Genomic DNA, 19,395 nt, shown 5'->3' on the forward strand with positions numbered 1-19,395 from the left:
CTTCCAGGGGAAACAAGGCCTGTCTGGACCCATCGGACTCCCAGGACTCCCAGGAGAGCCAGTGAGTGTGGTGGCACTAGACATCAACACTTCACTTCAAGCATCTTCTCCACTCATTGTCTCATCTTTCAGCCTGCCATCATCTCCTTTACCCTCCGACTTACCCTGCCAGAATGGAAGACAGACAACTGGAAAAACCACAAACTGTTGTTGTGATTGTCGGAAAAGAAGTTACCAGAGTGGATTTTTTTATTATTTATATATTTATTTTATTTTTTTTTACAGATGATCAGTAATCGAATTTAAGAATTAATTAGTGGAAAGAGGCAAATCTAAGTGCTTCCTGCCAGGGATGGAGGCAGTGGCCCAATCTGTTCCCCACACCTGCTTCAGTAATGAGCATCTGTCTTTATTCAAAAGCAGGGAGGGAAAAGAGGCATTTCATAAATCCTGGCTAAGGGAAATTATGTTGGAACATGGCAGCCCACTGAAGCAGTGAGGAGGAGGAGATAAATGTGCACGGAGATGAAGGCCCGGTGATAGATGTGTCTCTTTTCGCCACTATTTACAGGGCTCGCCGGGGGAGCCAGGGGTGCCTGGGAGAGACGGCCTGAAAGGAGAAAAGGTAGGTAAACCTCAAATCAAGTTCTCACCTTACAGGAAAAAAAAAACAGCAGGCTGTGATGTTTTATCACGGGGAGAACATGGGAGACAAGGGGTGAAGACATATCGCAGATTACTTGCCCTGAGTGCCATCTTCTATCATGTTATATCTGCACTTTTCCAGCTGATGCTTGTAACTACTGCTCTCTTCAAATACACATTTGGAGTTTTTCAATATTCAAATTGTTTCTAAATGTGGTTGGAACTGAAGATGGCACAGCTGACACAACTTTTCAATTGTGTTTATCACTTGTCACATTGAACTGCTCATCCCACCCACTGGAGTCACACTTCACTCCAGGGCAGCAAAATAAATAGGCGGTGTTAACGCCTCCCTCTTCATTCACACTGATTATCCTGCCTTGTCTTCAGACGACTCTAAAGCTAAAGGGGGCTCTGCTGATACATATGTGTGGCACCTCTGGGAACACAGAAAAGAATCATATAAAACACTGTGAAATGAAACATTGTACTTAAATATATTACGTTATGATTATAAGAGCATGAGTCCTCTCACTGAAGACATGCTGAAGCTGTGCCAAGAACCTGCACTGATGGAACTATAAAAAAACTACAAGTCAGATTGGTTGGGGTTTTCATTATCTCCGGAGGCATTTGACCACAAACTTCAGTCTTGGGAAGATTGAAATTGAAAATGTCCTGATGCCACTGGAGAAGGCATGTCCAAGGTCAGGAGAGCTGGCACCGAACCAGAGGTGTTAACCTTTCTGAGAGCATTGAAGAAGATTAAAATGATAAAATAATTATTATCTTTGGATCTTTATCATTGATTTTCGTTTGTCCTGGCGAAACTTAATTAACATATGGGTAGTTTTAATTGATTTTAGCAAACCTGCTAAACTGATTTCACGGCAACTGCTGATTGGTCACATGATGTCATTGAATATGACGTAGCCTGAGACTCATGGATAGGCAAAGTTCCAGCTATGTGGCTATCAAAATAGCTTTTAACTTAAACCATTAAGGTTGCAACCTTGTTGTTTTTGTCTGATACAAGGCCAAATACTGACACTGCTGTCTTTGAATTATTTAGACAAATTTTCCAACTGACGCGGCTGTTTGTATATTAGAAGGTAAGAAGTTCCAAAGTTTAGCAACCCAGGAAACTCTGAACACATTGTCTTTCCGTCTTCAGGGTGACTCTGGTGGAGTGATGGGGCCTCACGGACCTCCAGGTCCAAAGGGTGAGCCTGGAGAGCCGGGGGGCGGATATATGGTGAGTACTCCATCAAAACCTGACACTCACTTTCATCCAAGCGTGTTGGCTGCAGCCCCTTAAGTCAAAGAATGAAAAAGTTGAAACAGGAAAACAACAAAAGGACATTCAGAAGAAGCTGACGAGGCATAGATCAACTGCAAACAGCAGAACGTTATCTGCAGAAGTAGTTGCTGCTGTAGAATCTCGTCCGTTTTCCTCCAGCTGTGGAGGCTGCCTACTCCTCCTAATGGAGATGTAATGTCCTAGAGTAAATCCATCGTGGATAACTCCATTGTGGATTATCGCACGTCTTTCCATTTTGAAGCTTACAGCAGTTGAAGCACTCTCTTTTATGGACATGGCTTTGCATATAAACATGGTCATCACAGAGACACGCGCAACTGCTCTGTGCTGCCTTCACTTCTTCGTCATGACAAGCGTTTCAGACAATCATGTTTGTATGTTTATGGGATCACTGAAGTGAACGTAAAGCCTGTTCAGACCTACTTATGAAGAGAGAAGCACTTTGTTTAGCCGAGCTGAGTGGGGAGGAAATGATTGTATAGGTGAATGTCTTTAAGGCTCTCTTTATTGTACTTCATCGTGATGGAACACGACGCAACAGTGTTTAAGTGTCAAGGCAACATGTTTACAGCTGGTCAGCCCTACTTCCTGATGTCCTGCTCATCTCAATAATGACCAACCAAGATAATCTTGGTTGGTCATGGCTCCATATAAAAGACAGAGAGTAGAAAGAAAAACATAGATGTAGAAAACCTGAATGGACTTTGTTTGTCTGCAAACTTTGCAGTTGAGTTGATTTTTATTCTTTTGGCTGTAAAAGTATGGGGCGGGGGCGTTCCTTTAACAAGAACTCAATGCTGATAGACTGAACATTTTTTAATGAGTCAGCCTGGTCAATTAGTTAATGTCATTCCATTGATTTCACCTTTGGATGAATAATGAGGAATTCACTCTTTGTTTCCCACACTGTCTTTATTTGCATAGACCTCTCAGTGCACAAATACTGGGATTCCATTACAGTTCCCGGTACACTGCCAGGACATAATGTATAGTCAAATGGTTTATGTAAACAAAACAGAGAGCAGATATAACATCATATTATCTGTCCTCCGTAAGTTCTGTTTTCCATACCTTTTTATAAATCGCCACATTTCCCTCCATAGAATTGCTGAGTCAGCCTAAATCCCAACACACACTGCAGCTAATTTACATTGTGCAGTGTAGGACGTGTAACAGTGTAACAGTGAGACGAGACGACAACAGAAATCAATGTCTCATCTGGACGCTGCAGTAAATTATCCTCACAGTTACACCAATTTGAATCAAAGTTTTTCTCTGTGGTCTGGCATCATCAGTTTCCCTCTGTAAACAGACTGTATTGAAAAGAGCACATGACCACTGTTTTCAAAGATAGGGCCCGGGGACCAAATCAGACACAGGTGTCAAGTGAGAACAAGGATGTTCCACTAGTTTCAGTGGTTTTGTAGTATTTGCAGCCCTTTATCGCCAAATGCCACCTCGTCACCTCAGGGAGCCAGACTCTCAGCTGTCCCGCTCTTCAGCTCTGGAACTTTCTACCACCTGACCTCTAGAATATTGACTTTCTTCAAATCTTTGTGAATCCAATCTCATAACTCAGCTGTTTGAAGACGTTTACAACCTATAACACACACAAACTGTCCCTCTGTAAATGTAACTGTTCAGTAATAGTGTAATGTCAGTTTCTTAATTAGTGAAATTTGTTAAACTTTATTTGATGTTTAACAAACGTTTGTGTGTGAATTTCATTTATGGAAGTTAATATCTCTGTTTTTCTTCCCTCTTGTTGCCAGGGTGATGGGATGCCTTTAACCAGAGGGTCTCGTGGACCTAAGGTACGTCCAACCTCATCTATATATGTGTGTGTTTACATCCGTAATATATATATATGAATAAATATATGTTCATTTATAAGTATCCATATATTATATTTATGAATGCATAAGTGTATATATTTTATTTATATGAAAATAGTTTTTGTTAATGTTATAACTCAGCAATATGTTTGTTATGTGTAACTTTCCATACTATTATATAATTTGAGTGAGTTATTAGTTTCTATTTTATTGTATATTTTAATTTAAGTTTTTCTTTTACCTCACTTTTGGTTAATTATGTTTAAATATTTGTCATTTTTTTAGAGCTACTTTTCTGGAAACAGTTTATTTAATCCATTTTTGGCTTCTTCCTAATTTTTTTTGAACATTTACCTGTTGAGGCTTTAGTATATCTTCTACCATTTAAGCTTAATTTGGATAACAAAAAACATAAAAAACAGTGCACAGGCTCCGTTCATTGGTGGTGTTTCAGTGTAACCAATGGGCAGGATGTGCTTTAATGTCAGGAACCTCAGACAGGTTTCAAGAAGGGAGTAAAAATACTGTCCAACAGAGTGTAAAAACCTAATGATGGTGCACAGCAGCCGTTTCCTACGACTCCTGGATTCACTATCACTAGAACCCCACTGATTAGCTCTGTGTCTCTGTTGTAAGGGTGAGAGAGGAGTACCAGGCCTGCCAGGAGACCAAGGTGAAAAAGGCGAGCCCGGAGAGAGTGTCCTCGGCCCTCCTGTGAGTGCACCGCACTATCGATTGGTCTGTGAACCCCGCATTTATTGCTCAGCTCAAACTCCACATAATGACTAATAGAAATTTCAGAATTAAGACCTTCAGTCTGTTGTTCTTTTTTTTTTTTTAATGTCAGGCTCAGCGTTCATTAAAGTCACTCTGAGATGAAGCCTCTGGTCATTACGGTGCTGCTGTAGTTCACTCTGCCTTCATCACACGTGCTCCCCACTGATCGCTCCGTGCTCACAGATTAGGTTTTGATTGTATTCTTTCATTTCTGTAATAGAGGATTGTAAGAGACAGCGAATCAATAGAAGCAAAGGTGTCCAACACCATGCTTTATTGGATCTTCAGTAGTAGAGGGCGAGCGGTGTTAACAAGATATGTTGTTAAGAGTGTGTGTGTATGTGTGTGTGTGTTTATGTTCACAGGGCCCCATGGGAGCCCCAGGACACCCCGGAGTTAAGGTCTGTGGAAACCACTCTTGATCCACAACAACACACAAACATCTTCAAGTTGGTTGTTTACTGCTTTTTAGCTCAGCCATGTTTTTAAATTATTTATTGCTTCAACACAACACAACACCCCAAAATGTTTATTAGATTTTCTGCAAAGTTAAAAAGAAGGTTGGTTCATATCATTTGTGTCTGGTTGTGTTTTTTTTAAAGGGCTCACGAGGACTCACAGGTTCTTCTGGCCCTCCTGGGGTTCCAGGAAAGGAGGTGAGAGAAATAATAAGATTCAACTCTGCCTCTGCTTTAATTTGATTCTGTACACATCTGCAAGTAAAAGGCTGGCTGGAAGATTTAAAGAATGTCAGCGTCCTACTGTGAGCGAGAGCAAGTCTGATGTATCACACATCCTGACTCACATCCCACCAACGGAGATGAGCGTGGAAATGGAGTTACAGCCCGGCATGACTGCTTGACATCATAGCCTCAGGGACTAACTCCTTTATTTTTCTCAATTAAAGGGCTCCCCTGGTAGACCAGGCCCCCCAGGCCCCGCTGGGCCCCCGGGTGAACCAGTAAGTAAGAAAATCTAATGTATGCTCTTTACAGTTCACTACCACTGTTCTGTGACTGGAATATTGAATCTCACCCACTGAATGCTGAGCGCTCCATTCATAGCAGAGCCTCAGTTTAGGAATAATTAGCTGGAAAAAAAATCATTCAGTAACTGACTGTTGTTTCAGTTTACAACACATTTGCTGTGCTATGTTGTCAGCACATGCTGTTTTCTTTCTCTTTTTCTTTCCCAGGTTTTGGAGTAAGCAATACTCAGCCCAGCTCTGATAGCTGCAGCGTGGCAGATTAAAGTGCTGCTGCTGTTCATCCATTTAAACCATGTCACTTCAGCATTTCTCCATTGTGTTTACTGTGGATGTAAAGACTCATTAGCTTCCTTCTTGCACTGACCTAGGTTGCCGATTTCTTCACACATAGAAGTGCATTAAAACTTTGAGAATGCTCATTTTCTCACAACAAAGCACTAGGAATAAAAGAAAGACGTTTGCAAACTCACGCCCCTTAGAACAGTGAATGATAATCTTATTAATTGATGTTACAGTTGGTGCCAGATGCAGCTGGGATTTTTTTTACTATGCATGAGACTTAACGTGGTTATTTCTCTTCTCTCCCTGACAGACTGCTCTGCCAATCGTCGGAGACATGGGTTCTTTGTTGAAGGTATGTGATCATCAGCGTTATTTACAAGGAGAGTTTTAGCAGTACGTAAAAAAGTATATAAAGTATAAAGTTGTCAGAACTTTTCCACAGGAAAACGAAATGGTAGCCTTTGTCCATCTGATGTAAGAATGTCATCTCTGGACTGACATTTCTGTTTCATTACTACAGTATGATTGGGACAAACTACAGGTTGACCGACGGTCTAAAACATTATGTCCCACAATAGGGAAGTTCACAGAGTGAGTCTTTGTAACCCACTTAAAGCCACAGGGGCGCCATTAGGAACTTCTGTGTGTAAGGCAATCATGATAATGCTACACTATGGAACCACTCAAAAACGTGAAGCACCAATTTGAAAACTTGGCCTTTTATATTCTCAACCTAGTAGAACCTTCTAAGATGTAGCACACACATCTACCTTGTTTTTCAACATGACAAAAACTGTTTTTTTAATGCCACTATTTTTTTAGCTGTATATTTACAAAAGTCTGGTCTAATTTAAATTTAAACCTCTGTCAGTCAACTCATATCCCGTCGCCACTAGAAGGGTGGCACATGCTGCGAGAATGCTTTTTAATTTCAGTGCTGAATGCTAGTAAACTACAGGTTGACAGATGCCTGTAGTCTCCTCTGTCAGGCTAAGTGCTTCACATTTTACAGCCTTCCTATTGAGTTGCTTAGTGATGCTGTAATCACTGGTTTGAACTGAATGTTGACAAAGGAACTTGCACTTTGACTCAGCCAACATATGTTTTTATTCTTGTATTTTTAAATGTGAAAAATAAAAACAATCTATTTTGTATTTTACTTTAATTAGAATTCAACTGTTTGGTATAAGAAACTAAGTCCGAAAGTACCAAGATGCACCTAAAAATGTATTTTTGATTAACAATGGAGTCAGGATTTGGTGTTTTTTAATTTGGTTTACTGTGCCTTTAGTTTTTTTTAATTTAGTGACAGTAGAATTACCTTTTAACTCGATGGATTGTCTTTTGCAGCAAGAAAATCCCTAAGTACCGATACAGAGTCATTTTTAAATCTTCCTTTATTTGAAATTATAACATAAGTCAAACTTTTTCACATTTTTCCAGTCCTGTTTTTACTCCGGTTGTATTTTGATTGAATTACGAAGCGTTGCATTTAGATTTCTTACATAAATGTCTCAGTGAATGAGGTTGGCAAAGTTCAACACTCACCCAGATGGGAGACACCTGGGGTGAGACCACATCATTGTTGCTCTGTTGACATTTCGAGAACACTGCATCTGTTCTGGTGATGTTCTAATCTTGAGGGATTCGACATAATTAAGGGCAGGAAGTGTCACGGCTCAGCTCCTGAAATCTTAACTGTGCTGTCATTTTACTTCGTCTTTTCCTCTCCTGCATCGACAGAATGCCTGCAGTTTGTGCCAAACGAAGATTCCTGGTCTCCCTGGACAGAAAGGGGAGAAGGGGTCCCCTGGTGGACAGGGGACAGAGGGCGGGTTGGGAGAAAAGGTACAAGAAACTCATCAACTCCGTATTTAATTTGTAACCAATCATATTTTCTTTTTGCATATTAGATGAACGGATATTGTGTATTCCCATCTTCAACAGGGAGATCCAGGCATCAGAGGTCCGATGGGTAATCCTGGAAAAGAAGGCCCCAAGGTAGGAAGGCAATTGGTCATAATTAAGCTACAATAAGTTGCAAAATCAAATAAGCTTTTTCCTTGTTCTAAATATACCTGAAGGATTGCTTTGGCAGTTTTAAACTGGCTGAAGTTTTCACAGTAATACCTTGCCATTTCACTGTGAGTTTGGATGATAACACTCTCTTTGTGATATGTTGAAAACAATTTTTCCACATTAAGTTACTCAATTCATCATATCCTCATACTGCGGTGGGAGCTCAGTTACTGGTAAATGTCAAGAGTAGCGTAAGACGCTGAATTGTCTGTTTAAAAGATACTTGTCTTCGTGCATCCAAACATTTTCTGCATCCCTTGATTCCTTCCTGACTGATGAGGAGGTATGTGCATTTATTATGCATCACAAAAAACTGTTGCCGTAAATGTAACTTCCATTTACTCAGTATTATTGCATATAATTTACTGGGGATAATCTACGCATATGAAACCATTAAAATCACATTTGGTAAAACTGCTATAACAAAAATACCCTGTTTAAAGAAGTTACATCTTATATTATCCCTAGCAGCTGATTTCCAACTCTCACATTACTCTGCACACTTCTGTGTCAGCGGCAGCTCAGCTGTTTCCATGGATACCGTGTTGTATCCATTGTAAAACCAGCCAAGGCAATTTCAAGTCATGTGCTGTGAGAGGCGCTTTGAAGTTCCTCATCAACCTTTAGTTTTTGTACCTTTTCATGGTTAGTACAAAAACACACACACACACACACACATTCTGCGTCTACTTCCTGCAGGGAATAAAAGGGGAGAGAGGCTTCCCAGGCCCTACAGGAGATAAAGGTGACGAGGTGAGTGAACAACACTTTAATCTGAACAAATGAATTCTGTGCAGTCATCGTACCATCTGGAAGTCACGGTGACATTGAAGGGTGACTTTTCAGAAGAATGTAAATGTATTGTAATGTCCTGTCGTCCCCAACACTGTCTGCTCTTGAAAGCATGTTTTCAAAAGGAGCTATCAAAAGAAACTGCACGTGCCCACGCCCCGTGTTTTGCCTACAGATACATCAAGTGTGTGTAAGTGTGTGTTCTGGAGGACACTGTCCTTGTGGGGATCCCTCACTGAGTAATAGGATATTTTATGCTGTAAGAATATATTTTGGGACTAGGATTAGTATTAGGATTAGGGTCAGGTTAGAGTTCATGTAGTATTACGATTAGAAATGCAGTATATTTGATGTAGTTAAGGTTGTGGTATGGGATTAGGAAATGGATTATGTCTGTACTCACTAAATTCAAAAAACAGTGTGTGTGTGTGTGTGTGTGTGTGTGAGAGAGAGAGAGAGAGAGAGAGAGCTTGCAAACAGTAATTAAAAAACATGGCCGTGCCTTAAAGAGCTTAGAGTATTTTTTTTCACAGGTTAACATATAGAATTGAGCAATGTGAAAAGGACATTTAAACAAAGAGGTAAACTTTGCTACTGGCTTTAAAAAGAAAATCTGGAGTTCTGTTTACATTCCCATTTTAGTGATAAAAACGTATTAAAAGATTGAAAATAAAAAAACACATTTTATATGTGTTTATAACAATTCAGAAATGCCTGTTTCAACACTACTAAATTCTATGTACGGATTGTATCCCTTAATAGTATTATTGTGATGTATATTGTATTATTATCACCTAATATTTGTAAAACGATTCCTTTGACAGGGGCCCTCAGGAGCTCCAGGACTTCCTGGTATGATTGGTCGTACAGGGGCCCCGGTAAGAAACCCATTTGTTTAATGTGGCTTCGTGTTAGACATGTCTTATATCATTCTATAATTAAATTGCTATGATACAGTGACAGCCCTACTTCATCACCAAACCTGAGAAAGATGCTGTTTTGTTTTTCAGGGCATAATGGGCCGACCTGGACCAATGGGTCAGCATGGAGCAAAAGGAGACAAAGTAAAATGTTTTTCTGAGTTTTGTTTTTCTTAAGTTGATATTTCTAATAATAGTAAAAAAAGAAAAAAGAGAACATTGTGAAAAATGCTCAATAAATATGATCCAAATGAACTGAAGAAACAACAAGCAGTCCCATAACGACTAAAAGACTCCTGGGCAACCAATATATATGTGTATGTAAGTATATATGTATATGTTTTTATATATGAGTGTGCATCTATACATAAATACACACACATGTACTGTATATGGACATATATTTGGACAGGAAGGAACAGAGCATGGGCTCGCCATTTAGCCTGTTTGGATCTAAATCCAGGCTCCCCTTAATGGCTGTAGTCAGACAAATGTGAATGGCTACAAATGATGGGAGTTGGAATGAGTGCTGCACACGAGTGCACTATAATAGCAAGTGAATAGAATTGTAAATGAGAAAACCATAGAGTAAAGCACTTGAAGTGGACATTTGAAAAAGAACAGTTTCAGATTTTTATACAGTGAAGGACTTGTCATGTCCTTCGTCTGTTTTTGGTCGATGCTAATGCAAATGCAGTTTCTATAGTGCTGGGTTATTGGAGAAAGGCTCTCTGTTGAGAAAACAATTTCATTAAATTCCTTTGGTCTGTGTTTGGCAGGGAAGTGAAGGACCCGCAGGTACACCAGGGCTTCCAGGGCCTCCGGTAAGTTTGGAAGCCAGAACAGTAGGTGGTAACAAGTGCAGCACATGAACTGAAATCAAAGGGAATGTCAATGATTCTTCTTTTTTCGTTAAACTGACTTTCTCTTCTTTGCCACTGTAAACATTAGCGCTCCCACTTTCTCAGTCACCTACTGAACCTGCATTTAAGAAACCGTCAAAGATGACTTCACTTCACTTCTCCTTTTATTAGCATCATTCAAAGATCCTTTTTCCTACAACAGAGGAACCCAAAACTTAGCCTGTGCACTGACAGCCTTGTTTTGTCTCCAAGTGTTAAGGAAAACATTATTGACTGGCAAACAAGTACATATCTGATGAAATTGTAGCAACCTGCTGTCGGGCATTGAATCATGTTCCCTTTCCTCTAAAAGGCCAGTGAGTAAGCACTTCTAAAGGCAAATCTATAATTCATCAGCCGTCCCCTTGAACCTGCCATGCCCTCCCACTCCCGGCTCTCATAAACTTCACTCCATGAAGATGGGTGTGTGAGAGNGGAATCTGTTGGCTTCTAAATAAGAAGCTTGACTCTGTCTCTATCCTCAATAGATCCTTCTCCTTTTTAACACTAGAATGGGAAGGAAAAAACACACGCTCTTATGTTCTATTAGAACCTAAAGAGCCAGGATTAGTTCTCATTGACAAATCTTTTTTAATCATTACGCTCTTTGTATCACTGAGATGCTCTCCTTTTGGAATTAGCAGCAGCTCGAGGGTCATTAAGTCGCCTGTTTTGTTTGGTTGGTTTTTTTCCCTCATCTTTTCACTGCCCACTTCACCCTTTCTCTATTTTGCTGTAATCACCAAATGGGCTATTGATTTCCTCAATGTAGCTTTTAGGGGCTTAGCACCATATTAGCGGACCTACTGTAGAGATCCCTGTTGAAGACACAGAAAGCCTGAGAAGCCACATGTCCCCATGTCAAATTCACCGATGATTGTGTTGCAGGGTGTTCCCTATGTGGAGGGCAATGGCATGAGCAGCCTGTACAAGCTGCAGGTAATGGTTTCAGTGTTTGTGGTACAAAGTGTTGTTGTGGTCTGTGTACATTGCCTGAAGCTTAATAATTCAGTAAAAAAGAAAACATGCTTGTGTAGAGAATGTCATCTGACCCCTTTACTAAACTTTTAAACTGTCTTTTCAGAGCGGTGGAGTTTTCCTGGGACCGCCTGGAGCTCCCGGTGCTCCTGTAAGAACAATTATTATGTTATGCTAGAAACATGGACGCATTACGATAGCAGCCTGGGAGAGAGACATAAAAAAAAAAGCAGTGCAGCCCTCCAGTGTTATCTCAGTTTCTGAGGCCCCTTATATCACAGTCAGTCATGTTCATTGAGAGCTGGAGGATGGTGAAGGCCGAGAGGCTGGCTGACTTTAAAGCAGGTGTCTCTGACCTGCCCCGGGACACGCAGCCTCATTGACATGCAAAAGTGTCTCAGAATTTCATCTGCTCTGCACGGCGCCGAGTCAAAGTGACACAATTTGCTTATCACCTTCCCTTGCTCCACCTTATCAGGCCATTTGTAATCTCGCCCAGTCCTTTGAGACATTTACTCATGGGCCTTAACCTCATCCACCACAACCTAAACTCAAGGCAGTGACGAAAAATAGACCCTGAAATACCCCCAGTGCAACACGCACATCAACTCCAGCTAAATCTCCAGGATGTCTCTCCCTGAACTGAATCCATCACAGGCCAAGAGCTGTGAGCAATCAATAGGAGAGCATCTAAATCACTAATGTCAAACTCAAGGCCCGCGGGCCGAATGTGGCCCCACCACATCATTTTATGTGGCCCACCATAGCTTATCACACGTATAGTTGTCTTAAAATAAATAAATAAATAAGTCCGTACTTATTGATCTATTTATAAATATCCACTATTAAGAGGAGTTTTACCACACCACACCATGTATCTATATGTGATATAATATTAACTAATATTAATGAAATAATAAAAACACCTCAAACAGTTCATCAATTATTTAATGTGTTAATGTGATTAAAGACCATTTATCAACCTCCCCCATGTTTACAATGCAGTATGAAGCCGAAGAGTTCTATCATGGGATGATTCACCCGCCTTACAGAGTCATGTGACACGATTTACAGACAGAAATATTGATGTAGGAGATGAAGTGATAAATGCAATAAATTACACAAACAACAAAACGCTGTTGCCACCTGTCTTTTCCGACTGTACTCATCGATCTCATTGTAGCACTCGTCACATTTCCAGGGAGTAATCGCTTCTTTTCTTCTCCCATCTTTAAGGGTCCCAAAGGAGATGAAGGAGCTGCAGTGAGTTGAAGCTTTTCATTCTGGAATACATTTTCATGAAATATTTGTTTATGTGCCTCCTGGAAAAAAATAGAGGAGACTTGCAAGTGGCTCTCAGTGGTGGTCTCCAACATAAGTCAATACACCCTCGAGCCCGAGCATTTAACCACTCTCAGTTAGACTGCGATGATGATATCATCTGCAAGTATTAAACTGCTGCACCATATTGTCTCTCCAGTGGGGACTTATGAACCCTTTCTGCACTACACGTGCCCCCCCCACATCCCCGTCAACCCGAGAATGATGCCTGAAATCCAAAAAGACATGGAGGCAATTTGACTCATCATCTAGAAATCTCCGTTCTCATGGGGCCGATTGCATTTTTTTTATTGTTTTGTTGCACAGTGATTTTTCACCAGGATGTTAATTTGACATTTTAATAAATTGTGCAAGCGGCCAGTGTGCTGTGGTGAAATTGCCCCAATCTGTCTCACAGCTGATCCTCTGGCTGGTCCACTCTCCTCTTAGCCACACTCGCTTTATTCATGACAATCTACATGGCTGACAATTACCTGCACAATCTGTCTATGTCAGTGCCGGTCGCCTCTCTGTTCTATGGAATGGCATTTTTTTCTCTCATGGCAGCGTAAGCAGGACGAGGCAGGCAGAGGCCGTGGCTTTTTTCACTCCACAGAATGCATCGCTGTGTTTCTCGTGGTTTTAGTTCAGACAGCAAAACCGATTGTGACGATGGAATTGAAAACCTTTTCCATCTGTTGCACTCGGCGTAAGCCCCCGATCATAGCATATCTTTTCACACTCACAGTTGGAGAACTGTCATTTTTACAATGTTGGTACATTAAACACTTATTTATTAATTACCAAAATACAGTGATAAACATTTTTGCAAAAAAAACATTTTGCAAAAAAAGGATGTGACAGTGTTTCACATACTGGGTGGATTTTTTTGCTGCCAGCTAATGTAATATATATTGTTGTTAATAGACCAGTGGTTCCCAAAGTGGGGGCAGGGGCAGTTGAAATTATATATAATTTTCACATTAAAAATGTCAGTTTTGTAGTTATGACAGCAGAGGTTAGCTAGTTGACTCTTTTGAATGTCACATCTAGGGGTGCTCAAAACAATAATTACTGGCAAAATTTGAACAAATAACTTTTGTTTGAACAAAAGTTATTTTGTTTGTTTGTTTGTTTGTTTGTTCAAATCATTCAGACATTTTTTGTCTGTACCAGTCTCTGCAGTATTATTGTTCTTCTCTCTCTCTCTCTTACACAGGGGGAACCAGGAGCCATGGGATTACCAGGGCTGGAAGGACTGCCTGGCCCTAAAGTAAGCATTAATACTGTAAAAAAAAAAAAAAAAAAGTTACTGTTTCTGCAGGTGGTTCTGTGTACAGTTTACTTTTCAGTATTTTAAAACAAAAATAATTTTTTGGTCAAAAGCCTTTTCCTGTAGGACAAGGATTAACATAATATTTTAGTGTTGTGGAGAATTCACTTCTGTTTTCCAAGAACAGATACTCTCAAACTACTGTACTTTACTCTACCCAGTAAGACTACAGTAGTATTTCAGTGGGTGATGAGTAATCATCTATGCAGTCTTTTTAAAACAAAAACATGTACATCTCCTTTACAGTATGCAGTTATCTAATCAGTCAGTTACTCAGCAGCAGCAGCAGCTCGGTGCATTTATGTACCTACTGTACATGGATCTTCCACAGATGGGCTCCAGCTGCAGGGGAGCACTGGGGTTATTTTGTTAGGTACACACAACAGCTGAACGTGTTTCAAATCTTTTAAAATAAATATACATTTCAGGCCTTGGACCTGATTTTAAACACATCCCTCAGTGCAAGCAGTTCTACGCCGGAGAATTATCGTTTCTACATTTCTGTTTTTTTATGTATTTAAAATCTGCTAGAAATAATCATTTCTATTTATTTGCTGTAGATTTTCAGTGTACAGCTTTTCATCAACTCGGTGAAAAGAAATGTTTCTTCTTTTCAGGGCGATGTTGGTTTTCCTGGTCCACCAGGGGCAGCAGGTCCTCTAGTAAGTCACATTTTCTTATGATTAATTCATTTTCTTGTTTTCTTGTACAAACTCCAACTTCCAGAGATTTTGTCTCCTGTAGAAAATGCAGGAAAACTACAGTATCATCTGTGTTTGGTACTTCACTAGAACCTTCATTTAACCAGTAAAATGACTAAATAATGATTTTAGGTGATGTCCCTGACAAACGTCTATTATCTATGCAACATTAGCTAGCATCGACTGCCTACACGCTTAATGCAGAGGTAAGTATTACTGACTTACTAAAGAGTGAGCAGAATCCAGCATCCTACCATAATGGACATGAGTTTAGGAATACTTTAGGAATACACGCGTCCACAGCTGTGTGTAAAAAGTTCCCTGACACTGGGTTCTGTGGTCAGAAGATTCTTTTTGTGCTTTTTTTGGTAAAGGAACCCTTTGATTGAAGAGTTTTAAAATGGACTTCCACAGATGCAACTGCCTCTGTGAATGACTTACTGATAGGTTTTCAGCAGAAAAAAAAAGCAACCATAGATTTTCAAAAGTAACAAAAATGAGACTGTAAACTGGCAGAGTGGTTACTATTGTTCAGATTTCATGGACATTTTTATCTGGCGAATCAGAAAATATTGATTTTGGCCACAGAGAATGTCCTTGGTTTTCAAAACATTTTAAAATTCTTATTTAAAGAAAGGTACAATTGACACAGTATCTCTTCTTCAGAAACTCAGGTATAGATAGGAGGTTTGTTGTGGTGTGTGTTTGTGCTCAGCTGTGCTAGCCTGTTTATTGTGTTGTAAATTGGAGGTGACAGACATGAGACCATCGCAAAGCCGTCAAAACCAGTCCGTTCTCTTCCTGTGCTTCTGATTGACAGGGAAAGCCCGGAACACGTGGAGAACCTGGAATCCCAGGAGAGCCGGTGAGCTGCAGCCTCTAAGTCTCTTTGAGCTGTCAGTCTGCACGTCATTCCTTTGTGACTGTAGAATGACATATCCCTGTGTGTGTGTGTTCTCTGACAGGGTGAACGCGGCCCACTTGGAGAGACGGGATTTCCGGGGCCTGAGGGACCCCAGGGTGTTGCTGTAAGGATGCTACATGAATTTTTCTTGCTCTGTATGTTGCCATGACATCAACTAATAATGCACAGGTTATAAATAAGGTCTGAAATAACCCCATTCCTTTATATCAGCCAATTATTCCACAGCCGTTGAACTATTACCGTTCAAATAAGAAAGTAATGCCGTGGAAATATTGATAAAGTACATATTTTAGGGAAAGCTCGTCGCGTGGATGATTACATTCTTCGATGTGATTACCATCAGTGATGGTTTTTGTAATTTTTCCTACAAGCGTACAATAGAACAGGGTTCACACAGCAATCAGGATCATTATGGAGTGGTTGAGATATCTCATTAACTGTGGAGATTACCAGGAGAGCAGTGGTGCTGATCCAATCGAAGATGGGAGCTGATACAAAATGTCTTTGTTTGTGTTTCGCTGCCTGAGCAGGGGAGACCTGGAAGAGATGGAACTCCTGGAGACGAGGTGAGCCTTTTGTGCACGATTCAAATCCTCCTTTATACCTACAAAGCCCTTTACATTAGCTGAGCTACGAGAAAGAGAGAGATGGCACTGCAGATTTTTTTTTGCATCTCCCGCTCTACAGCCTACCACATCAGGAGTGTATAAAATTCTTTTTTATTAAAAAAAAAAAGATAATATTACAAGAAAAATGTGCAGTCAGTCCTTGTTCTCTTAATGGTTTGTTGACTTATTTTTTGCAGTCTAATTGTACGGCTAATGTTTTGAGGCACTGATAAAATGTATGCCTTGGAGGGGAAGCGCACACTTTGATAAAATATGCATTTTCTTTGTGATGCGTTTGACTCAAATTGAAACAAATACAGCCCCAAAGTGAGCGTTTGTCTCACTGATTCAACACATTACACACATTTGCTGCCTGAAAAGTTCCCCACTGCATGAAGATCAAAGAACAATCATTATCATGCTCCGTATCTAAATGAAATTCGTTACAATTGTTTGTCTTCCTGATACAGAGGATGTCATTTATACTACTACTACTGCTAGTACTCCAACTTTGAATTCCACCTTACGAAAATTAGTACTACTACTACTAATAATAATGATAAATATAATAATATTAATAATAATGATAATATCAATAATAAATGATATTATTATTGAATTTTTATGATTATTATTGCACAGCCTTTCACTGTGTTCTTACCATGTCAAATGGTGCTGCAATCTGTGGTGGGGCAACAGTGCCATCTAGCAGGTTGCTTTTTTTTGTTCCTCCTCGTGCACTTGCTCGAGGTTTTAATGTAATGTTCTGATGCTCAGGAAAGCACATTTCAGCCGTTGACATGATAGATTTAAGACCCTCATCAAGCATGGGGGAATACAGAGTGGGGCAGATTATAGCAAGCAACGGTGAACGGCATCATCACAAAGACGACGCCTGCTTTAAACCCACATGGTGTCAGATTGTCTCCTGCGTGGCTGCTGTAATCCTGCAGGAAATTGATACAAAGATGCTCCCGGAGGTGTTGTTGTGAGGAAGCAATGAGGAGTGACAGCGAAGGATTGGTAGACACGAGACGCCGTGACACAAAGCCCTGAGACAGGTGTTCTCTCCACCAGCCTCACTGTACAGTTGAGACAGCTGATGGGGAAAGCAGGCGTTTCTCAAACCGCAGCAGGAGTGATACAGATGAGCCGTGACATAGCAGGAGGAGAAACGCTGTACAGTGAGATATGATAGCTCTGCACACTGGCTTAAAAACACAATCAACACACAGTCATAAAAAGAACATGTTCAAAGTCAAGGAATTCAGGACAGAGCTTTCCCACAATTCCTCCTGTTTGTGTGCAGTCCCGCCTGTTTGTGAACATCAGTATTCCGTGTGCCTTTGGAGGAAAGGTTCATGATAAGCTTTTTATCCTATATTTCTTCCAAGCAAACCTATTTGTCTTTTTCAGGGATCCACAGGTAAACCAGGGGACAGAGGACCCAAAGGAGAACGTGTAAGTTCTATCCTTCCTGTTTACCCTCCGAAGAAGCAGTTTGGTGAACAAACTAAAGGATTTCATGAATAGATGTCAAGATTAGATTAAGGCACTTTAATGTGCAGTGCAGCTTTCCATTATAATTGTATGGTGTTACGACGGCGTGCTGTCAGACCCGAGAGGTGTTTATTCAAAATCGAGTAAAAGAAATGCATGGATACTTTAGCAGGATTCTCCATACAACATGGCTAATCCTTAATCTGAGGATTGAGTTTGTTTGGTTTGCTTCTTCTTTGTAGGGTGATTCAGGGATTCCTGGTGAAAGAGGTGTTCAAGGTGAAAGAGGTCGCTCTGGAGACCCTGGTGCAGTCGGGCCCATCGGTCCACCGGGCCCAAAAGGTGATTCAGGCTCTCCAGGACAGCTGGACCGTGGAACCCTCTTGGTGAGTTGTGAAAATGAAAGAACCAATGAGTAAAGAAACTGTGAGTAAGATAAAAGCTCCAAGGTTAATAAAAGTCAAGCCAGCCTACGTCCTCCCTGAGCCTCTGTATCTAGTACAGCTTTTGTGCCCTGTTTGGAAACACCAAACACTCACTTTCTCTCTCTCTCTCTCTCTCTCTCTCGCCGTGCTCTGCTTCCCACTCCTGATCGTCTCTACACAACAGAAGGTCAGAACAGGAGAGAGCTATAGAGACAGTCAGAAAGACAGCATTATGTGGGCGTACCTAGAGATCTGTGGAGCAGTGGAAACACCTCCTGCTTGACGGTCACAGCAGTTCACTAACGTCCATATTAAGATGAAAAACGTTTTTAATGCAAGAATCCAATGGCCATCGTGGCCACTGCGTGTAACAAGGGCAGCTTCGAAAAGGCAGTAATGGATGATTTAATACGACAGAACATATGTCGTCTCTAAAACACTACAGGTATTTAGGCACATTATAAACATGAGGCATATTCAGAGCCAGACAGAGGCAGTGTTGTGGAGGCTACATTTTCCTCTTGTGCACAGTGAGTCTACAGACCCGAGCATAAAGTAACAGCAAGAAATCACTTTTAAGACATAAAATATCTGATTTAATATTCCCGGTACGAATTCACTTCTCTGGCAGGAGCAGATGTTAAAATATAAAGGAGAGTGGAATCTCATTGAACACTGCAGTTTAGCAGTAATCTCCACTCCATGCTGTTTTTACTGTGGATTTTTTAAGATATAAATGTGAAATTGAGTTTTTGCCAGGCATCCACCAGTTTTTTTTTTAGTTTTTTTTTTACCATGATAACATTATCTCTACAGTATCATCTTTGCTGAATAAAATGCAGTGGCTTCTGTCTTCTAATTTCATCATCTTTCTCTGTCTTTTAAACCTCCCTGGTGGGTTTTGTATTTTTTTTCCACACACAGGGAGACCCGGGCTTCATGGAGGAACTGAAGATGATTATCCAAAATGAAGTACTGAGAGTCATTGAAGGTAGTACATTTTTAATCCCTCCATTGTTCTGTGTTGTCTGCTCTGTAACATCATCGGTAATTCTACATGTGAG

At 40.5% G+C, this 19,395-nt stretch overlaps 1 protein-coding gene across 4 annotated transcripts in view; it reads left to right on the forward strand.

Annotated features, from left to right (window-relative positions):
* LOC103387269 (collagen alpha-1(XIX) chain) overlaps positions 1 to 19,395 on the forward strand; it is a 93,826-nt gene that overhangs the window by 62,351 nt on the left and 12,080 nt on the right. For all 4 annotated transcript variants that reach the window (XM_025060866.1, XM_025060869.1, XM_017037557.2 and 1 more), the window contains 26 exons: positions 8 to 61; positions 572 to 625; positions 1,820 to 1,900; positions 3,739 to 3,780; positions 4,438 to 4,515; positions 4,944 to 4,979; positions 5,181 to 5,234; positions 5,486 to 5,539; positions 6,159 to 6,200; positions 7,592 to 7,696; positions 7,796 to 7,849; positions 8,627 to 8,680; positions 9,544 to 9,597; positions 9,730 to 9,783; positions 10,419 to 10,463; positions 11,430 to 11,480; positions 11,626 to 11,670; positions 12,756 to 12,782; positions 14,059 to 14,112; positions 14,790 to 14,834; positions 15,694 to 15,738; positions 15,839 to 15,901; positions 16,329 to 16,364; positions 17,823 to 17,867; positions 18,149 to 18,292; positions 19,256 to 19,322. In XM_025060866.1, coding sequence (XP_024916634.1) covers positions 8 to 61; positions 572 to 625; positions 1,820 to 1,900; positions 3,739 to 3,780; positions 4,438 to 4,515; positions 4,944 to 4,979; positions 5,181 to 5,234; positions 5,486 to 5,539; positions 6,159 to 6,200; positions 7,592 to 7,696; positions 7,796 to 7,849; positions 8,627 to 8,680; positions 9,544 to 9,597; positions 9,730 to 9,783; positions 10,419 to 10,463; positions 11,430 to 11,480; positions 11,626 to 11,670; positions 12,756 to 12,782; positions 14,059 to 14,112; positions 14,790 to 14,834; positions 15,694 to 15,738; positions 15,839 to 15,901; positions 16,329 to 16,364; positions 17,823 to 17,867; positions 18,149 to 18,292; positions 19,256 to 19,322 — 1,483 coding nt within the window. The remainder of the gene's footprint in view (positions 1 to 7; positions 62 to 571; positions 626 to 1,819; positions 1,901 to 3,738; positions 3,781 to 4,437; positions 4,516 to 4,943; positions 4,980 to 5,180; positions 5,235 to 5,485; positions 5,540 to 6,158; positions 6,201 to 7,591; positions 7,697 to 7,795; positions 7,850 to 8,626; positions 8,681 to 9,543; positions 9,598 to 9,729; positions 9,784 to 10,418; positions 10,464 to 11,429; positions 11,481 to 11,625; positions 11,671 to 12,755; positions 12,783 to 14,058; positions 14,113 to 14,789; positions 14,835 to 15,693; positions 15,739 to 15,838; positions 15,902 to 16,328; positions 16,365 to 17,822; positions 17,868 to 18,148; positions 18,293 to 19,255; positions 19,323 to 19,395) is intronic.

Source organism: Cynoglossus semilaevis, chromosome 12 (assembly GCF_000523025.1).
Source record: "Cynoglossus semilaevis isolate Cse_v1.0 chromosome 12, Cse_v1.0, whole genome shotgun sequence".
NCBI lineage: Eukaryota > Metazoa > Chordata > Actinopteri > Pleuronectiformes > Cynoglossidae > Cynoglossus > Cynoglossus semilaevis.